An 18,684-nucleotide genomic window follows, 5' to 3' on the forward strand; every position below is an offset into this window, starting at 1 on the left:
AACCTGCCTAAATGACTACCGACCCGTAGCACTCACGTCTGTAGCCATGAAGTGCTTCGAAAGGCTGGTCATTGCTCACATCAACACCATTATCCCAGAAACCCTAGACCCACTCCAATTTGCATACCGCCCCAACAGATCCACATTGATGCAATCTCTATTGCACTCCACACTGCCCTTTCCCACCTGGTCAAAAGGAACACCTATGTGAGAATGCTATTCATTGACTACAGCTCAGCATTCAACACCATATTTCCCTCAACGCTCAACAATGGCTAAGAACCTGGGCTAAACACCTCCCTCTGCAACTGGATCCTGGACTCCCTAACTAGCCGCCCCAGGTGGTAAGGGTAGGTAACAATACATCCGCCACGCTGATCCTCAACACATGTGCCCCTCAGGGGTGCGTGCTCAGCCCCTTCCTGTACTCCTGTTCACTCATGACTGCACGACTCCAACACCATCATTAACCTTTCACGAGTATCAATCCCGGATCCGGGAGCACCCCCCACCCCCCACACACTGATTAGCATAGCTAGCATAGCGTCACAAGTAACTTGTAGCATCTAAATATCTTTAAATCACAAGTCCAAGACACCAGATGAAAGATACAGGTCTTGTGAATAAAGCCACCATTTCAGATTTTTAAAATGTTTTACAGGGAAGACAAACAATATGTAAATCTATTAGCTAACCACGTTAGCAAAGGAGAGGATTTTTTCACTCCCACAGTTTTTCCCTGCGTCAGTAGCTATCACTAATTCGACTAAATAAAAATATATATAGCCACTAACCAAGAAAACAAATTCATAAGATGACAGTCTGATAACATATTTATGGTATTGCATAGTTTTTTTTTGAAAATGTGCATTTTCAGGTATAAATCACAGTTCTACATTGCAGCTGCATTCTGAAAAGGTGCCGACCCAGCCAGAATAATTACAGAGACCAACGTCATATAACTAATTACTCATTTTAAACATTTCAGAAAAATACACAGCGTACAGATATTGAAAGCCCAACATCTGGTGAATCCAAACAATATTTCAGATTTTAAAAATTTTTATAACGAAAACAAAATGTAGCGCTAAATTAGCATAGCTATACCAGGCAGATTCGGCTGGGCGCCCACGGCAAGATCACATGCACAACAGATATGATATAAACATCGTAAATTGGGTCTTACTATGGCTGCTCTTTCATCAGAATGTTGATCAAAGTGTCCATTGTCAAGATGAGTTGTTGGTTGCGTTCAGAGTCGTTCTTTTCCCTCTCCATTTAGCACAGGTACCGGTGGAGTGGCACGTATTTCTCAAACGATACTAAATCTAACAACTGAACACCGCAAAACTCCTAAAAAAATTCAAATAATCTGATTAAACTATATTGAAAAAACATACATTACGATGATCTGGTCACATGTATCAAACAAACTTCGACACGGAGATAATAATGGCCGCACAACAGAAGCAAACGCAGCTCCAATTTCCACTGCAAAAAAAGACCCGGAAGTTGTCGGTCATGCCAAAGATTTTGCTCTCATTTCACGTCAGTCCCAGATAGACAAGAAATTTTTCCTCTGACGTCCTCTAGACACCCAGAGGAAGGCCAGTGAGTTGTGTTTCGGGTCATAGGAGGCATGACCATATATAGGCAGAGCTTTGAAGCCAGCACAAAACATCTTGATTTTATGTTCTTGGTCATGGAAAGTGCTGTGAAATGACTTCTGAATCACTCAGAGACAAAATTGAAACGGTTTTAGAAACTGGAGATTGTTTTCTTTCCAACGGTATTATTTATATGCATATAGTAAGAGCACATGCTGATGACACAACAGTGTTAGGCCTGATCACCGACAACGACGAGAGTCTATGGGGAGGAGGTCAGAGACCTGGCCGTGTGATGCCAATTCAACAACCTCTCCCTCAACATGATCAAGACAAAGGAGATGATTGTGGACTACAGGAAAAGAGGACAGAGCACACACCCATTCTCATCGACGGGGCTGCAGTGGAGCAGGTTGAGAGCTTCAAGTTCCTTGGTGTCCACATCACCAACAAACTAACATGGTCCAAGCACACCAAGACAGTCATGAAAAGGGCACGACAAAGCCCATTCCCCCTCAGGATACTGAAAAGACATTGGGAGAATGAGAGACTGACCAATTGAACAATGAATGCATCATTAAAAAAAGTTGGCTAGATGTTCTCTTGTGGTGAAAGGTTCTTTGAATAATCATTCATGTAGTATTTTAAGTTTGATAACTAGTCCTATCTTCATTTTTTACTTAAAGAACAAGAGCCTTAATAGATGCGGTGAAGAGGTCAATGGAACACGACCCAAACAATGGAAATGCCATGGAAACACGTGGGGGAAAGATCTGGAATCTCCTCACTGCTCCCCAGCAAAATGTGCCTACATTTGTGACCGACTGGCTCAATTCGGTCTTAAGTAGCAAAATTTGAAATGCCGTTTTTTACATTGGATAAAAATAGAGACTCAGAGCTAGAAAATGGTATATCATACACTACAGTTGACGAACAAGGGGAAAGCCATTCTTTTTTTTAAATGTATCAACTTGAAACCTCACTTTTGAGAAAATGACCCTTGACTATTTTGTTAAATCTACTGGAGAGCTCTACTTTATCTTAAGCCTTAGTCCCACCCATCTCTTTAAGGCACTGGTTCTCAACCCTGTTTCTGGGGACCCAAAGAGCTGCACTTTTTTTTTTTGCCGTAGCACTACACACCTGATTCAAATCATCAAAGCCTTTTGATGATTTATAATTTGAATCAGCTGTGTAGTGCTACGGCAAAAAAAGAAAGTGCAGCTCTTTGGGTCCCCAGAACCAGGATTGAGAACCAGTGCTAATGATTCACATCTGAGTCCATGTACTAAACAACCCAAGATTTCAAGACTTAAGGCTGGTTTATACTACGTCTATCGACAGTTTTTGCAGTGACATCATGAACATTCTATTGTCGTCCGACATCCAACTTGTCTTTGTCGTTATGAAAAAGTATAAACACAAAAACTACATGCTGCATTACATCAGCAGCCTGGTGGTGCAAAATAGCATAACTAGTGTATTTTAACACCAATAAACTCACATGTTTAAAAATGAATTTAGTATATGTCAATCTAGCAAACCAGGCAACTAAAGCAACTTTCTAAACAATGTTTTGGTTAGTTTTAGCTTGTTAGCTAGCTATCTAATGTTAAGTTAGCTGGCTAGCCAGTTCAAATAATGACCATATCATATAGCTGAAAATGTCTTCACTTTAGCTCATTTGTCTTCATTATTACAGGAAAATAAACTCACAACATGATCATTATTTACAAGTAAATGGCGAGCCAATTTCATAAAATAGCCTACGGTTGTGAGTGTGACGAAATAAAAGCTGTCTACTTGAGTATTCTAGATCTTGAACAATGTCTCGTTGGCCTAACATTAACATTTTAAATAGGCTACATTTAAATAAAGGATCAACAAATAAAAATGTAATATGTGTGTGTGTGTGTGTGTATATATATAGATATATATATATATATATAGATCTGTCTATCTATGTATATATATATAGATATATAGATCTATCTATCCATCTATCTATCTATATCCTAATTTGAATTGGGTGCAGGTCATGTTGTTCTTCACATTACCGTCTCTGGTAAACACATACTATATCAAATCAAATCTACGTTTATTTGTCACATGCACAGGATACAGAAGGTGAAGTGAAATGGTTACTTGCATAGTGGAGTCTTTTGTTTATTCATGTAGCTAGCTAGCTAGCTAAACAATTAACCATAATCCCAACTCATAATGTTACTACTCTGCATGAATCTGCAGGTAGCTAACCAACCAGGTTCAATGTTAGCTAGCTAGCTAACATTAGGCTATAGCTAGCAATGCAAATGACTCTGAGATATGAATAATATTACTACACAGATCATACATGTAACGTTAGCTAGCGAGCCAGCCAGCTAACGTTAGCTAGCAAGTTAACCGTACGCTTTAACTTGAAATGAAAACAACTTTCTGACAAAATTTGAAACGTATAATATCTGAAAATGTAGCTAGCTAGATTATCTTACCCGTATACATGGATGGATGCTTTTCCCTCTGTCACGGATGCCTTGGTTGCCCTTAGTTTGAAGATGTAATCCAGAGACAGGTTTTCAATACAACTGCCTGTTCTCTTTTCTACTCCCTCTCTTTTCTACTCCCTGCATATTTGCAATCAAATGCCAGAATTTTAGCTATCATACTCTAATTTTGATTTCAAAACTCGGCCCTCCAGAAAGTGGAGAGCAACACTTTTGCAATTCTACTATGTGATATCTTTCAAAAAAGCTGTGTTAGAAATAATTACATACACATACTGACCAGCTCATGTTATAGACAGAAGCTCGCTACATGGCAGACCAATCTGAACTCATCTCTCGGCATGTCCAGCCCATCCATTATCTCAGCCAATCATGGATAGCGGGAAGGTTGCTGGCTTTTTCCTTGGCTAATCCAACTACGCTCGTAATTTAACAATTTTATTCATATTTACAGATAGCATACAAGTTTGTTGCACATGACAGTTCACATGTTCCAGAATGTGTTTAAAAAAAAAAAAAAGTTTTAAGTATGTTCAAATGCCTCTCCTGTGAAGTAGTGACGCGCGACATACACCTAGTTTCCTGAAACAAGTAACATTTAGGCTATTGTTTGTATGTGTATTTCACACTATGTTGAGGTAAAAATCAGAGTATAATGCTTGTATGGATGTCAACCCCAGTACTACCACCACCAATATTTGTATGCTAGCTCTTCTAACAGCTTATATGAACGTGAGTTAGCGTTTAGCATTCACTTCTTCTTAACCTGGAAAGGAACAACTTCTAAATGTTATGCAGCGAAAACAGCCAAATATATCCTAATCGGACTTTAGTAACCACATTGTGGGCCTGTTACAATACATCGATCATAACGTATTTGACAAATATCAACTTTGTTAAATCAGATTTGTTGAATGTGTGCCAAACTGGTGTCCTTCTTCTATCCCCCACGGTCTGCGCTCCATTGACCTCTTTACCGCATCTATACTACAGAAGTTGCCAAATAATTTGGTCTGCAATATCATTCACAGTAACAAATATTGACGTTTTGAATTCTGTCGTCCATATAACCCAGTCCCATTTCTGAGGATTGGATTTCCTTGAACTCCCTGTGTTCCCAAAAGGCTCTGAGAAGTCTGACTTATCTGTAGAAAAACAACCTCCCGTCCAACTGGAAGAGTTTTAGCCAACTGGAAATGTTTTTAGCTGGATTGTCCAACCATTTTGTGGGATGCAGTCCAACCAAGCACAGGGGAAATCCATGGCAGGTTCATTTATCATCTTGAAATATCACTGTTTCACTGGTAGAGCATTTTCATCAGAGCTTATCAGAACCATGTCATGAGCACTCCTGAAAAATAGGTGCAGTAGGAATACTGCTGGGAAGTGTTGGTAGACATCCTCAGTGTTTCTTGTTTCCTTTACAGTAGTTTGTCGCTCTGTCTTTGACACTGTCTCTGTCTTTCACCCTCTCTTTACAGTGTGACACACCAATACTACTGAAGGAGCAGCTGGGGACTCTGATGGAGGAGTGCGAGATATCTCAGAGTTGGGGACACAGTCTGGGTCTGAGGACAGGAGACACATTGTCCAGGGACACCTCTGATATAGAGATCCTGCCGGAGAGCACCCCCCCCTACCCCCCCCGTCTCTGACTCTGTGTCTCACAAAACACACTGGTTGGAACCAAAAATCTCAAATTAGGACTCATCAGACAAAGGACAGATTTCCACCGGTCTAATGTCCATTGCTCGAGTTTCTTGGCACAAGCAAGTCTCTTCTTATTGGTGTCCTTTAGTAGTGGTTTCTTTGCAGCAATTTGACCATGAAGGCCTGATTCACGCAGTCTCCTCTGAACAGTTGATGTTGATGTGTCTGCTACTTGAACTCTGTGAAGCATTTATTTGGGCTGCAATTTCTGAGGCTGGTAGCTCTAATGAACTTATACTCTGCAGCACAGGTAGCTCTGAAACTGTCGTTTCTCTTTGCTTATTTGAGCTGTTCTTGCCATAATATGGACTTAGCCCTATTTGGTAAAAGACCATCTTCTGTATACCACCCCTACCTTGTCACAACAGAACTGATTTGCTCAACCGCATTAAGAAGGAAAGAAATTCCTCAGGTTTACTTTTAACAAGGAACACCTGTTAATTGAAATGCATTCCGGGTGAAGCTGGTTGAGAGAATGCCAAGAGTGTGCAAAGCTGTCATCAAGGCAAAGGGTGGCTACTTTGAAGAATCAAAAATATATTTTGATTTGTTTAACACTTTTTTGGTTACTACATGATTCAACCAGGCCTGCAGTCATGTCACGAGAAGGGCAGCAATATGGATTTCCACACCAACAAAAACACAATGACTGTATGAATCACTGTGTCTTGTAAAACTGTGTAGTGTATAATCATAAGATTCTAGTGAAACAACCATATTATACAAGTCTTTGATGTTTGTCTAGGCTTTATAAAATATCTTTGTACAAGCTTTCTTAAATAGCGTGATACAGATTGAAAAATCGAAATGAATGAAACCTGTAATGGATTTTTACTTGTCTCAATCGCTCAATTGTGCTTTGTACAATGAGCGCTCCCCTAGTTCTGTATATTCCACTTTGAGTATTTCATTTTCAGTTTCCAAATTTTCACCTCCAAATGAGGAGTCAGAACAGTCTGAGAGCCCATTGTATTAACCCCTGCTAATTTCGAAGAGAACAGACCCTTCATGGTCTCATTCAACTTAACAACTTATTTCTTTGACTGCAGAATGTAATAAATGCATAAGCATTTACCTGTGAGCAGTGGGAGTGTGGGGCAATGTTGGGCAAACCCTGTTGGATACCTTCTGTACTAATGAGTGAATAGACAGACATTGTTGCTGCTGAAGGGGACAATGGGAACCCATTACAACTTCCACTCCTAATAGGGAGGCCATTCCATACATTCCTGCTTCTATAGGTGAGTCCTAAGCAGAGCTCAGTTGAGTTCCTCAAGGGCAGAAGGCCTTTGTTCGATCCACCAACCTGTGTGTCTCCCCAGTTCTACTCTAATTACAGATTTATCTGGCATTCTCCTTAGAAAATACCTGGCTGTCAGCTTTGAAAGTAAGTTTTGGGGGTGAATTAGCTGTTGACGTGTTTCTTACAGGTATATGTTCAGGTTCACACAGCGACAGGAGTATCCTGCAACTGTCTGACCCTCGAGCAAAGGTCCTCTTTCTCCTCTCCCCTGGACACCCAGAGGACTTCACTGTTCACTCTCTGCCTTAGACACCTTGACCCCAGACTTAATTCTAAGCTTCAGGAATTATCTCACATTCCAGTCAACAGAAAACACATTCACCAGGTGACCTTCCAAAGTCAACCCAAAGTTACGTCCTGGTATCAGTGAAGCATGCAGTACTCCCAGGAACGAAACTGCCCTATTATTTGGACGGCAGGTAGCGGTTTTAGAGCTTTGGGCCAGTAACCGAAAGGATGCTGGTTTGTATCCTCAAGCAAAAAATCTGTCTGTGACCTTGAGCAAGGCACCTAACGCTAATTGCTCCAGGGTCGCCGCCAATAATGGCTGATCCCTGGCCGTGACCCCACTCTCGGAGAGTGTCTCAGTGGGAGTGGGATATTCAAATAGGACATTTCCTATTCACACGAATATAATACACATTGTACATGTGTGAAATTGGACAAATGTAAGCACCCATCTAATTATTATTATTTCACAAAAGCAGTTTAACACCAATTCACTTAGTCAGTGTATGTCTCTGAAGGGAAACCGATGTCGCAATCTATCAAATCATAATTGCAGGTATTGACAGAATAGTATGGTTTAATCAGAGTGATTTGAGTAGCCAATGCCATCCTCTAGGTATGATCTGCTAACTTTCATTCCATAACAATGAGGTAAACTCTGAGGTAAAGAGAGCAGTAGCAAGCAGGGGCTGTCTGGACTTGGATTTGGCACGCATTTGCAGTGTTGCCTTTGACTGTCAGAGATGTGCTATGTAAAATGACTGAATCAACACTCTTTAATTATATTTGTACACAATATACACTGAGTGTACAACACATGAGGATCACATAGACTGACCAGGTGAAAGCTATGATGATCCATTGATATCACCTGTTAAATCCACTTCAATCAGTGTAGATGAAGGGGAAGAGACAGGTAAAAAATAAATAATAATAAGCCTTGAGACATGGATTGTGTATGTGTGCCATTCAGAAAGTGAATGGGCAAGACAAAATATATGAGTGCATTTGAACAGGGTATGGTTGTAGGTGCCAGGTACACCGGTTTGTGTCAAGACCTGCAACGCTGCTGGATTTTTCATGCTCAACAGTTTCCCGTGTGTATCAAGAATGGTCCACCACTCAAAGGACATCCTGCCTTTGGAGTGGGCCAGCATCCCTGTGGAATGCTTGCAGCACTTTTTGTAGAGTCCATGCCCTGACGAATTGATGCTGTTCTGGGGGCAAAAGGGAAGGTGTTCCTAATGTTTTGTCCACTCAGTGTACAAGCTCACTGTCTCTTAGCACCTCTACAAAAGCCAAAGAGCAAAGGCTGTAGGTCTGTGGAATGCCTCAGATAGGTGTGACTGTAAGCTATTTTAGGTTTTATTCACTGGGAAATTCCAAGAAAACTAGACACATTGCTGTGGGTTATATTGTGTAATAGCTCTACATTTGTTATAGTATAAGGTGGTAGACATTGACGCAACTTGAGTTTTTTCCATAAACTAATCATTTTGAAGGCTTTGTTGCTAAATTCCTTGTCTCCATAGGTGTGGGATCGTGTTTTCAAGAGGATATTGTAGCGTGAAAGTCCTATTGAATGTGGACTTTAGTTCATCCTAAATTTCCATGCTGTTGACTTCTCAAGGATACTCCCTTTCTTCGAGGACTCCCCAGACTCAAGTGATAGATTCCATCAGAGTTTACAGAACATGACCTATTTATGTTTAATGCTTCATAGTACTGTGCATATCAAAGCTGAGAATAAATCCATAAGCAAGCAAAGGACAAAAACAATGATAATATATTTTTCCTGATGTATTTATTGTTCGGTTGACATTACAAAGTAACTGGTAGAAGTATAAACAGCATTTGGGAGGTAAAACTATGGTAAAAATGTTTATAGACAAGCATCACTAATAGTAAAGTAAAAAATACTAAACAAAACAATATCCAAAGACATCCTCATGTCAGTGTGCAAACAAGTTTATACAATCAGGAACACGGGTCACGTTTCTTGATAAATTATTTAAATAGCATATATCTACACATTAAATAACCTCTTAACATAGAACAGACAAACATAACAATAATTTATCCATTACAAATGCACAGGACATACATAAAGCACAACATATTTCAGAAAACGTTTTTAAAACGTTAGGGGAATTTTCTGCTACAAAAACATTTTATATACATCATAAAAAAATGATTGTACTACAGTGACACACAAAAAAAGAAGCCAACCAATGTATACTCTGGTGCTAAAAGGGTACTCTCATGTTTTGTTGGTTTCAATCAAAAAAATAATGAGGTAATATTTGTACATAAAGGTTTTCCTTTTCTTTTCCCCATCAGAAATATACACACATTCTCAAGCCCACAAGTCAGACATACTGTGCAGAAGAACAATGGGATTTAAATGACACCTAATTAGTCTATTTTGGAAGGTTGGTGTGAGAGTTAATACTGCACCCTGCTATGAGAGGACTTTTTTAGAGGGATTTATACCCTGTTTCAAGATTCCAGTTATTTAGAACGGGTTTTAATGACAATAAGACAGAGATGAATAAAGATGAGAGATATCCTAACTCTAGGATCATGTGTCAATACTCTCAACTGGTAGCAAATAAAATAAATAATAACTTATGTACAACCTTGGTAACAATAGTCCTCTCAAGGCAGGTTAGACTGGCCCATGTGTTTTTTGTCCCTCTCCACTAATGTCTGAGCTAAGATGAAAAGAAAAGACATCCTGGAATCCTGGCGAAATAGCAGTTGTGTTGTTCGCTAGTAGTCTATATTGGCTTTGGGTGCTAGTCCTGCTTCTGTGCTCCTTCCATATATCATCTAGAGTTCTTTCCTGAGAAACCACTTAGCAAGCCTGGTCAAACCCTGAAGACATACTTCATACTGAGCTGAACTGCAAGAGTCTACTAGAAGCCACTTAGTTACCGAATTTGAAATGGCTAATGCCTTGACTACAATTGGCTTAAGTGTCTTTATCACAAAGCTCTTCATGGGTAACATACACGCAGACAAACATTCACTCTCATTGATAGTAACTGCCAATCCATACCGTCCACGGTCCCTCAATAGTTCCTTTAAGGGGCATCTGTGGCCCATCTGGAGTAAATATCCTACTGGTTTCTTCATTTGGAAACAAGTCAAGTCCTTTTGAGTCCACAGCAGAGCTGAAGTAATGCTCGGAAATAATGAAAATACTCTTCCCTTTAGACCTCCATCCAGAGAGGGATAGCAACTAATTCAGAAGTGCAGAGAAATCTATCTGATTTCTTCACTGAGCAAAGTTATGCTCAACCTGCTGTTAGTGCAGGGGTCTAGTCATCATAGGGCAGGCAGTTAGCCTATGTCCATTCTGCCTCAATCCCACACACTTGCTCTCCATTCCACCAATGTGCTTGTCGCAAAGTAAAGAGTAATATTGATATGGTCCCAGGTCATATGTTACATTTATATTTGAGCAGGTAAATACATTCTTCTAAGAGCCTCTCTCTAGTCCGATTTAAGAATCTGGAGGAAAAAGGGAAGGAAAGAATCAGTTAAAACCCTGTACATATTTTGACTCAAAGGGCATGAGCAAGTAATTTTTTTTGTTTGACAAAACATTCCTGAAAGCATCTTACCTCTGCATTCATATTTGAGGTCTGAGAAGTATGTCATCTCCTGAGAGAAGACATACATGCCTAGTCTTCCACCAGCATAAGTCTTGTCGTAGATATTTCCGGAATCGGCCATGATTCTCTTGCCTTCATACATCACAACTCTGAAAGGAAGGAAGATGACATGAGATCATTAGCACATGAAAGCAGGAGTTTATGTGGCTTCAGTAAAGGCAGAGGAGCTAAAGAGTTCAAAGCTAAAGCTAATCTGAGCTCACCTGATGAGTCCAGACTTGGGCCTGTGGATCAGGTGCCATCTGTAGGCGGTGTAGTCTTTCCAGCCGATGTTCTTGGGGTCGTGCCACAGAGTACGCACCTAAGAGGAGGAATAACAAAAAGACATGAGAATTGTTTCCTACCCAGTGGTTTTCTCTCTCACTGCTCTTATGTGCTTTGGGCTTGTAATGAGGACTGAAGCTGACCGTACCTGTCCAGCAGTGTCACCGGTGTGCCAGAGGGCATTCCTCAGATGCTCCCCAGGTCCTGTGGTGGAGTTGACCACTTTGATGGACACTCCGGAGTAGCCCTGAGCTCTGGTCGGCGTGTGGGACCAGTAAGTCTGTGTGATCTGCTTCCACATTACCACGTAGAACCTGGAGCTGGACTGGTACCCAAACACAAATCCAGCATAGTCATCGTCCCTGTCTGTGTTGATAAAGAACGTTCCACTGAAGTCCACTGCGTTGAACTCATCGAACCCTATAGACAACAAAGAAGTTGGTTAGGACTTTTCTCAATGGACCCATAATCTACGAATGGTAGTTTTGTAGTTGTTCTCTTTAGTTCCTAAGGTGTTATATATGTGTTACAGTACGTACCAACAGCGATGCCAGGGTCACAGTTGACGGTCTGCACCAGTTCTTTGCCCTGGTGGCGGACCACCCAGTTGGGGTCGATCTGGGAGGTTCCCTTGGGGTCCAGCGGTACCATCTGGAACCTGCGGAAGTCCGTCTCACTGATGGCAAAGTTCTCAGGGCACACATCGTAGATATCAAGAATGTTGTCTTGGTCAAAGTCATCTTTGCAAACATCTCCACGACCATCACCTGAGAGGAGGAGGCAGAGAAAAGCACTTAGACATTTCTTCATGGAGACAACAAGCTAACCAACCCTATAGTAATCTCTGTGACTCTGCATTTCTGTAGAGAGTACTTTGTCTTTCTAGATGAATTATTCAATAGGTCAGTTGAATGGCGCCAATGTTTGATAGAGCTACCGAAGAGAGTGACTCACCATCAGAGTCCAGCTGGTCAGGGTTAAAGGCCAGCCTACAGTTGTCCTTGTCGTCAGGGATACCGTCATTGTCATCATCGTGGTCACAGGCGTCACCCTTGCCGTCTTTGTCGTGGTCGGCCTGGTTGGCGTTGGGGATATAGGGACAGTTGTCCAAGTTGTTCTGATGACCGTCCTCATCAATGTCCTGGTTGTTGTCGCACTTGTCTCCCACACGGTCTGAGTCAGAGTCAATCTGGAGAACAACACAATTAATTTAGTCTTGACAAAAACACATTATTTCACACTTGTATGAGATAAATGTGGCTCTACTTCAATGCACTCAGACATAATGAATGTATTTCACCACTCTCAACTTAAGTCATCTCCCTCAATATGAGAGGTGCTATTCTATCCCTCATCCTTGTGCCCCCTTGTCTTCAGATATGCTAGTAATTTCCCTTCAAACAAGAATACTGTTTCCTTGCACCTTGGCAAGACTACACACACACACACACATACACATTCATATCTATTCAGAAGGGGGGAATGAATAAGGAGAGGGGGAGAATTGCACTCATTCTTCTCCCAGCTTTCACAATTTCACATTCCTGTCTTTCATTAAAGCTGAGCACAGGTGCAATCTATGGCTACTGTCCTAAGAGGCGTGGCTCTATGATAGTTCTACTTCCCTCCAAGATACTTGATAAGATTGGGTTCTTATGTAGTAGAAGATGAAAGCTGCAGTTACCTGGTCTGGGTTGTTTTCAAGAGGGCAATTGTCGCAGTGGTCTCCCACTCCATCCCCGTCAGTGTCTCTCTGGTCCACATTGTAGACGTATGGGCAGTTGTCCCTCTCATTTAGAATGCCTGCGAAGTGAACACACATTTATATCAGTCTATGACAACTTTTAAGGACTGAGAGATTTCATTGTCTGATGTTGGAGGAGTGATGATCTCTTACCATCACCGTCAATGTCAATAGCACAGGCATCCCCCTCTCCGTTGTTGTCTGTGTCGACTTGGTCGGGGTTGCTCTCATGCACACAGTTATCACATCGATCACCAACGTCATCTCTGTCCACATCATACTGAGCGGGGTTGTAGACCATTGGGCAGTTGTCCTAATAATTTGAAAAAATGAACACCATTACTACATTGTTCATATGCTACTCGCTTTCCCCCTGACTCCTCCAATTTCTCTAACCCATAAGAGAAAGGACTACTGATTGCTGTGTTTGGTTTCTTTGTGGATAACCAAGTCCTGTTTTGATCTCTCACCCTATCATCAGGGATCCCATCGTTGTCATCATCGTGATCGCAAGCGTCACCAAGCCCATCATTGTCGTGATCCTCCTGTCCAGAGTTGGGAAGGTTTGGACAGTTGTCCTGAAAAAAAAAGGTTGGTTAGAGAGTCATAACCACAATAACACAGTGGAGAAGCTAGGGATAGACTTTGTGCAGTGCTGGGGGTGTGATCCTTCCTACCTTCTTGCAGTGGTAGGTGGCATTCTCCACACACAGGAGGTCTTTGTTGGGCCATCCATCCAGGTCAGTGTCATCTCCACAGATGTGGCCATTGCCAGCGTAACCAGGTTTGCACTCACAGCGGAACATAGTGTCGCTGAACTGACCCAGGTAGATACAGTTGGCATTCTTGTTGCAATCATGGCTGCCGTCTTGGCAGGGGTTACGAGGTGTGCACACCTAGGGGGAAGGGAGAGACACGTACTAAAGGGTTAAGATGTGCTGCTGACCTCCTAGCATTAGAATAAATAGAAATCCTCACATTTGTGTATTTTGTTGCAGTAGCCAGAGTTTGTCTCACCTGTTTCTTGGCTGTGGCCTGCTCCACTCCTCTCCCGAAGGGCTGTTGTCCTGAGTAGCGAGGGGGGCAGGCAAGGCAGTTGTAACCAGGCTCAGTGTTCTCACAGCGGTGGACTCCGTTGAGTGTGAAGCATGCGTCACGGACCTCCTTGCACTCATCGATGTCCTTGCAGTTGATGCCGTCTCCGGTGTAGCCCACTGGGCATGCGCCACACTTCCAGGAACCATCATCAAAGCTGGTACACTTAGCGCCAGCAAAGCAGGGGTTGGACAGACAGCCATCTATATAAAGAAGCATATTTATTTTAAAATACTGAACAAAAATGGATTTGTACACTTTTAGGTAAAAATAACAAATGCCATAATCTATTAACAAAATTCGTACCAATAGGGCAGTCCTCTTTTCCACACAGTTGGGATGTTTTGCCGTCACCCTGACATTCCTTTCCTCCGTATTTGGGGGTGGGGTTGTTACAAAGACGCTGGCGAGTCTGGAATCCACCTCCACAGGTGACAGAGCAGGTGTCCCATAAAGACCAGGGTCCCCAGACTCCGTCAACTAAAGTACAGCGAGAGAGAGAGATGAGTTACAGCTGTATCTCCAGACAGATAGATAGGCACATGTGTTTAGATGCTGCTCTTCTACTTACTTGGACAAGGTGATTTCTGGCAGACCTCGGTCTCTCTGCCCTGTCCTTGGCAGTCTCTGCCTCCCATCTGGGGAGTTGGGGAGTTGCAAAGGCGAATGCGGGTGATGACTCCTTCACCACAGGTCACAGAGCAGGAGGACCAGGGAGACCAGTGGCTCCAGCCACCATCCTGCCTGACTGTAAAGGACATACACATAATTATTAGTTAATGTGCTATTACAGTACACATGAGATGTATGGTACTGAGAGATACTGTTGAGTAGAAATGGTAGGTTTACTCACAGCGCTTGTCACATTCCTGAGGGTAGCAGTCGCGGGTCTGCACAGAGGTGCCCTCGCAATTGCTGTTGATGCGGTCGCATGATCGACCTCGCTGCTGGATTCCCCGTCCACAAGACACAGAACAATGAGTCCATTCGGACCAGGGGGACCAGCCATCCTCAGCATAGTCACTCGCTAGGGGGGAGAGACAATGGGAGAGCTATTAACACTGCAGAGCTCAGCCATGGGGGCAAAGGATTTTCAAAGAACAGTCTATTTGAATAAATTTTGCCCAGAAGATTTGAGACCTGGCATTCCAAGGAGTACTCAGGGAATGTGAATGACTGACAAATGATAAAGGAAGACTTTTCCAAATTAAAATACACCTGATAGGCAGGTTGTCAAAAAAAGTTCAGGTCCACCTCACAAAAAAGTACTACAATTCTGTTACAGGCTTGTTTTCAACAGTAGACGAGTACTTACGGGTTCCACAACGTGGGCAGCACTCTCCATCGGGCACGGTGGCGTTGGCACAGGGCATCAGGGGACAAGAGATTTTGCGACACACAGTGGCAGAGTTCTATAGAGAGGATTGCTGAAATTAGTAAATAGTTTGTCTCCAGAGCAGGCTGTCCGGCTACAACAAGGACGGCCGGGAAAATAATCTGGACCATTAACTTTGCATTGCGCAAAAGTGGTTGCTGCTTTGCCAGGACTAATTGCTATGTTTGGAAACATTGGGATGATGTTTGGCTGGGGCAGGGGGATCCCCGAGGTGCTACCGTCCTAGATCTGTGCACCTGCTCTAGGGTTCAGGACAAGCAATGTGCTGGGGGTCTGGAGGGAAGGACGGTGACAGTGGGAAAGGCAGAACAGAGGGTCTCTGCAGATGTACTAATTAAATACACATTCTTGATACCTAGCCAAATAGATAACTACAATAACACCCTTAGTGAGAGAGAAAGTGAGAGAGAGAGAGGAGTTTGACATGGCAGAACCCCCCTACTGCTCTGTTGCTATTCTCTCAAACATCTCATTAGAGGTGAGGTGATGACTAGCAGACAGACACTGCCTAGTCACAAGAGCCTAAACACAAGAGTCCATTAACACCTCATTACAGAAGGGGTTGCGGAGCTACTGCCTGGTTTTCACACAGTTTACTACTGGCTGGGTTACTGAATAACTGCATTCCACCAAGTACAATGACACCTACCTGGCAGGTACACTCTGTGCAGCCGTCCACGGTCCACTCATCTTTGTCCTTGTGCACGATGCCGTTGTGAAGACAGACCCCAGGTTGGATGTTCATCTGGTTCATGAGCAGAGTGCTCTCCTTATTCTAAACACAGAAGAGGGGAGGGAGAGAGAGGGACATGTGTTTAGGCAATAGGATGGAAACTTTTACATAGCCAAGGTTCCAGTATAAATAAATTACCAATCAACATTGTGATTAGGACATAGCTTGATTTAACTAAAGCAAATACAAATTCAATGACAGCCAAACATATTTGTATATTCATATGGCAGCCATTATGATCTGTCAGGGCCTGCCATTCCAAGGGCAAGTGGCTGTGCAGTGGATAGGTTTTAACTGGGAACAGATAGACTTGAGAGGGAGGGAGGAAGGATGACAGTGCACAGACCCAGCTGCTTTCTGTGCTTACCACTCTGTTGAGCTCGTTTGACAGCTGCTTAACAACCACGCCGAGTCCCTTGAGCTCCTTGAACATGCTGGTGATATACTCACAGGACAAGCCACAGACCTGCTGAATTTCTAAAGAGGAGAAAAGCAATCAGTTAGTCACCTCCCTCCTTCACATGAGCACAGACCAGTGGGAGCAAATGGCCTTGTCCCTGCAGAGTGAAGTCTGGTCTCACCTTTGCTTTTGTGGCCAGTGTAATCAGTCCTTATTGCTGGGCTAGACCCATTGACTGGGTTGTCCAGGGTCATGACATCAGTCAATGTTGCAGCTGGAGGAGGACAGACAGTAATTTCCATGAACAGCATAATAACATCCACCTGAAGAGACTTTATTAATGGCCATATAGAATTCCGGTACTAGTAATTCTATTTGGTAATGAAATGCATTTAGATTTTTACAACTAACAAGCAATGAATAACATCAACTTATACAGTAATTCCAACATTTAAATGCAAAAATAACATTTATAATTTTGTAAATCACACTTACAGCTTTGGCATCCCTTATTGCGCATGATTGCCTCCAAAGTGGTTCCAAAAACGAAGCGCACGTTCTGAAGCACTCCCTGCACAAATACACATTCCATTTAGAGCTATTCCATATTCACACGTTTACAACTTTTCAATACATTTCCTTAGGGATCATAATATCTAAATGTGTATGTCAAATAATATCACATCTCTGGAGGCCAAACTTTGCGCAGTGCGTGATCCACGAGGTTGGGGCTACTCAGACTAGGCTATAAACTTCAGAAGTGTAACATTTATTTTTAAACATAATTACAACATTATTTGCAATGTATTTATGAACACATGAATCACGTCATATTTACCATAAATCTGTCTTTCACAGCTCCTTTTCCAATTCTCAGACGGGCAATGTCCGCAACCTCATGCGTCAGGACCTTTTGGATGGGCACGTCTATTTCGGATATATTGATCTCTTCACATCCTACGAACAGCTGGGCACGATCTTCCTGAATGAACAGCGTGATATTCTTCCAATGTCCTGTCGCTAGATCTGCATCTTCTATGGACACTACCTGTTGCTTGTTCCCGGTAGAGTATACCACATCCAGAGTTTGCGCCTTGCCATTAGAAATAATTTCGAATATCGGTCCTGATCCGTCTTTCTTCTCCACAGTCAAAATACTACCCCTGGTTTTCTTGTACTGCTTGAAGTTGACGAGGAGAAGGAATCCTCTTTCAGCTTGTACTGAATCAATGAGGTCCCTGAAGGAGATCTCGGGAACCGGGGGGATCAGGTCTGCGTTCAAGACCTTATAGGCTGGGCTGTAGGGATCTGCGCCTTTTACCAAGGTAACTCCTTGGTGCCTCTTGTTCACTTTCACAAGCTCGAATAGGTCGTATACACTGTTATCATCTCCACTCTCTGTGAAGGGAGAAACTGTAATGAGTCTCTCTTGGCAACTTCACGTTCACAGATAAAACATTGTAGGAACATTTAATGGAATAATTTCATTGTTGATTTTAAAAAGCATATTGTCAAAATTTGTATAATCTTTCCCCAAGTTTCCAAAAACTCACCTGCCACCCGGCTGCCCTCACAATTCCAAAGCACCAAAAGGAGAAATACTCCTGTCAGCTTCATCTTGAAACCTCAGGAATCTGTTTCAACTAGAAAGTAGAAAAACAGTTAAATAGGTATTGTCATTTACACACTTCTCAAGATTATAGTCCCATTATGAAAACGTAATAAATATATTTTAAAAAGCTACATGTTATTTAAAGAAAATATTATTATTAGAATTTACCAACCTGAATAAAATAAATAAATCACAGACGGATCAGTTGAGGAAAGCCCTGGATTTTCACAGTTTCGTTGTTCCGTTATTTCTTCTTAAATTCTCCAAGTTTATTCCCTTCGTTGAATAGTAATCTTATGTTCGCTGAAAACTCTTTTTCAAGTTTGTTCTTTCTTTATTCTGATGCTCACACTATTCTACTAACACTGTGGACATAAGTGCTATTTCAATAGTTTCATGACATTCCTG

The 18,684-nt window shown here is 42.2% G+C and overlaps 2 protein-coding genes and 1 long non-coding RNA gene across 3 annotated transcripts in view; 1 reads left to right on the forward strand and 2 right to left on the reverse strand.

Annotated features, from left to right (window-relative positions):
* Positions 1-1,476, reverse strand: part of LOC111968759 (sushi domain-containing protein 6) — an 81,639-nt gene extending 80,163 nt beyond the window's left edge. Inside the window, exon 1 of the mRNA XM_070445197.1 lies at positions 1,187-1,476. The gene's annotated coding sequence lies outside the window, so the exon portion shown is untranslated. The remainder of the gene's footprint in view (positions 1-1,186) is intronic.
* Positions 1-8,833, forward strand: part of LOC112081139 (uncharacterized) — a 72,314-nt gene extending 63,481 nt beyond the window's left edge. The window contains exon 5 of the long non-coding RNA XR_002896342.2: positions 5,593-8,833. This is a non-coding gene — a long non-coding RNA (uncharacterized lncRNA). The remainder of the gene's footprint in view (positions 1-5,592) is intronic.
* A 306-nt stretch (positions 8,834-9,139) lies between these two features.
* LOC111968762 (thrombospondin-1-like) lies at positions 9,140-18,647 on the reverse strand. The gene is made up of 22 exons (XM_023994620.3): positions 18,449-18,647; positions 18,218-18,307; positions 17,503-18,062; positions 17,160-17,235; positions 16,846-16,938; positions 16,632-16,741; positions 16,181-16,306; positions 15,451-15,547; positions 14,989-15,162; positions 14,707-14,883; positions 14,442-14,615; positions 14,058-14,338; positions 13,718-13,936; positions 13,511-13,618; positions 13,194-13,353; positions 12,981-13,099; positions 12,251-12,485; positions 11,836-12,063; positions 11,445-11,716; positions 11,236-11,333; positions 10,982-11,121; positions 9,140-10,868 (listed from the first exon to the last, which is right to left on the reverse strand). The coding sequence occupies exons 2-22, from the start codon at positions 18,279-18,281 to the stop codon at positions 10,861-10,863; spliced, it is 3,519 nt and encodes a 1,172-aa protein (XP_023850388.1). The 5' UTR covers positions 18,282-18,307; positions 18,449-18,647; the 3' UTR covers positions 9,140-10,860.
* Positions 18,648-18,684: the final 37 nt, after the last annotated feature.

This window comes from Salvelinus sp. IW2-2015, linkage group LG9, assembly GCF_002910315.2.
Source record: "Salvelinus sp. IW2-2015 linkage group LG9, ASM291031v2, whole genome shotgun sequence".
In the NCBI taxonomy this organism is placed as follows: Eukaryota; Metazoa; Chordata; class Actinopteri; order Salmoniformes; family Salmonidae; genus Salvelinus; species Salvelinus sp. IW2-2015.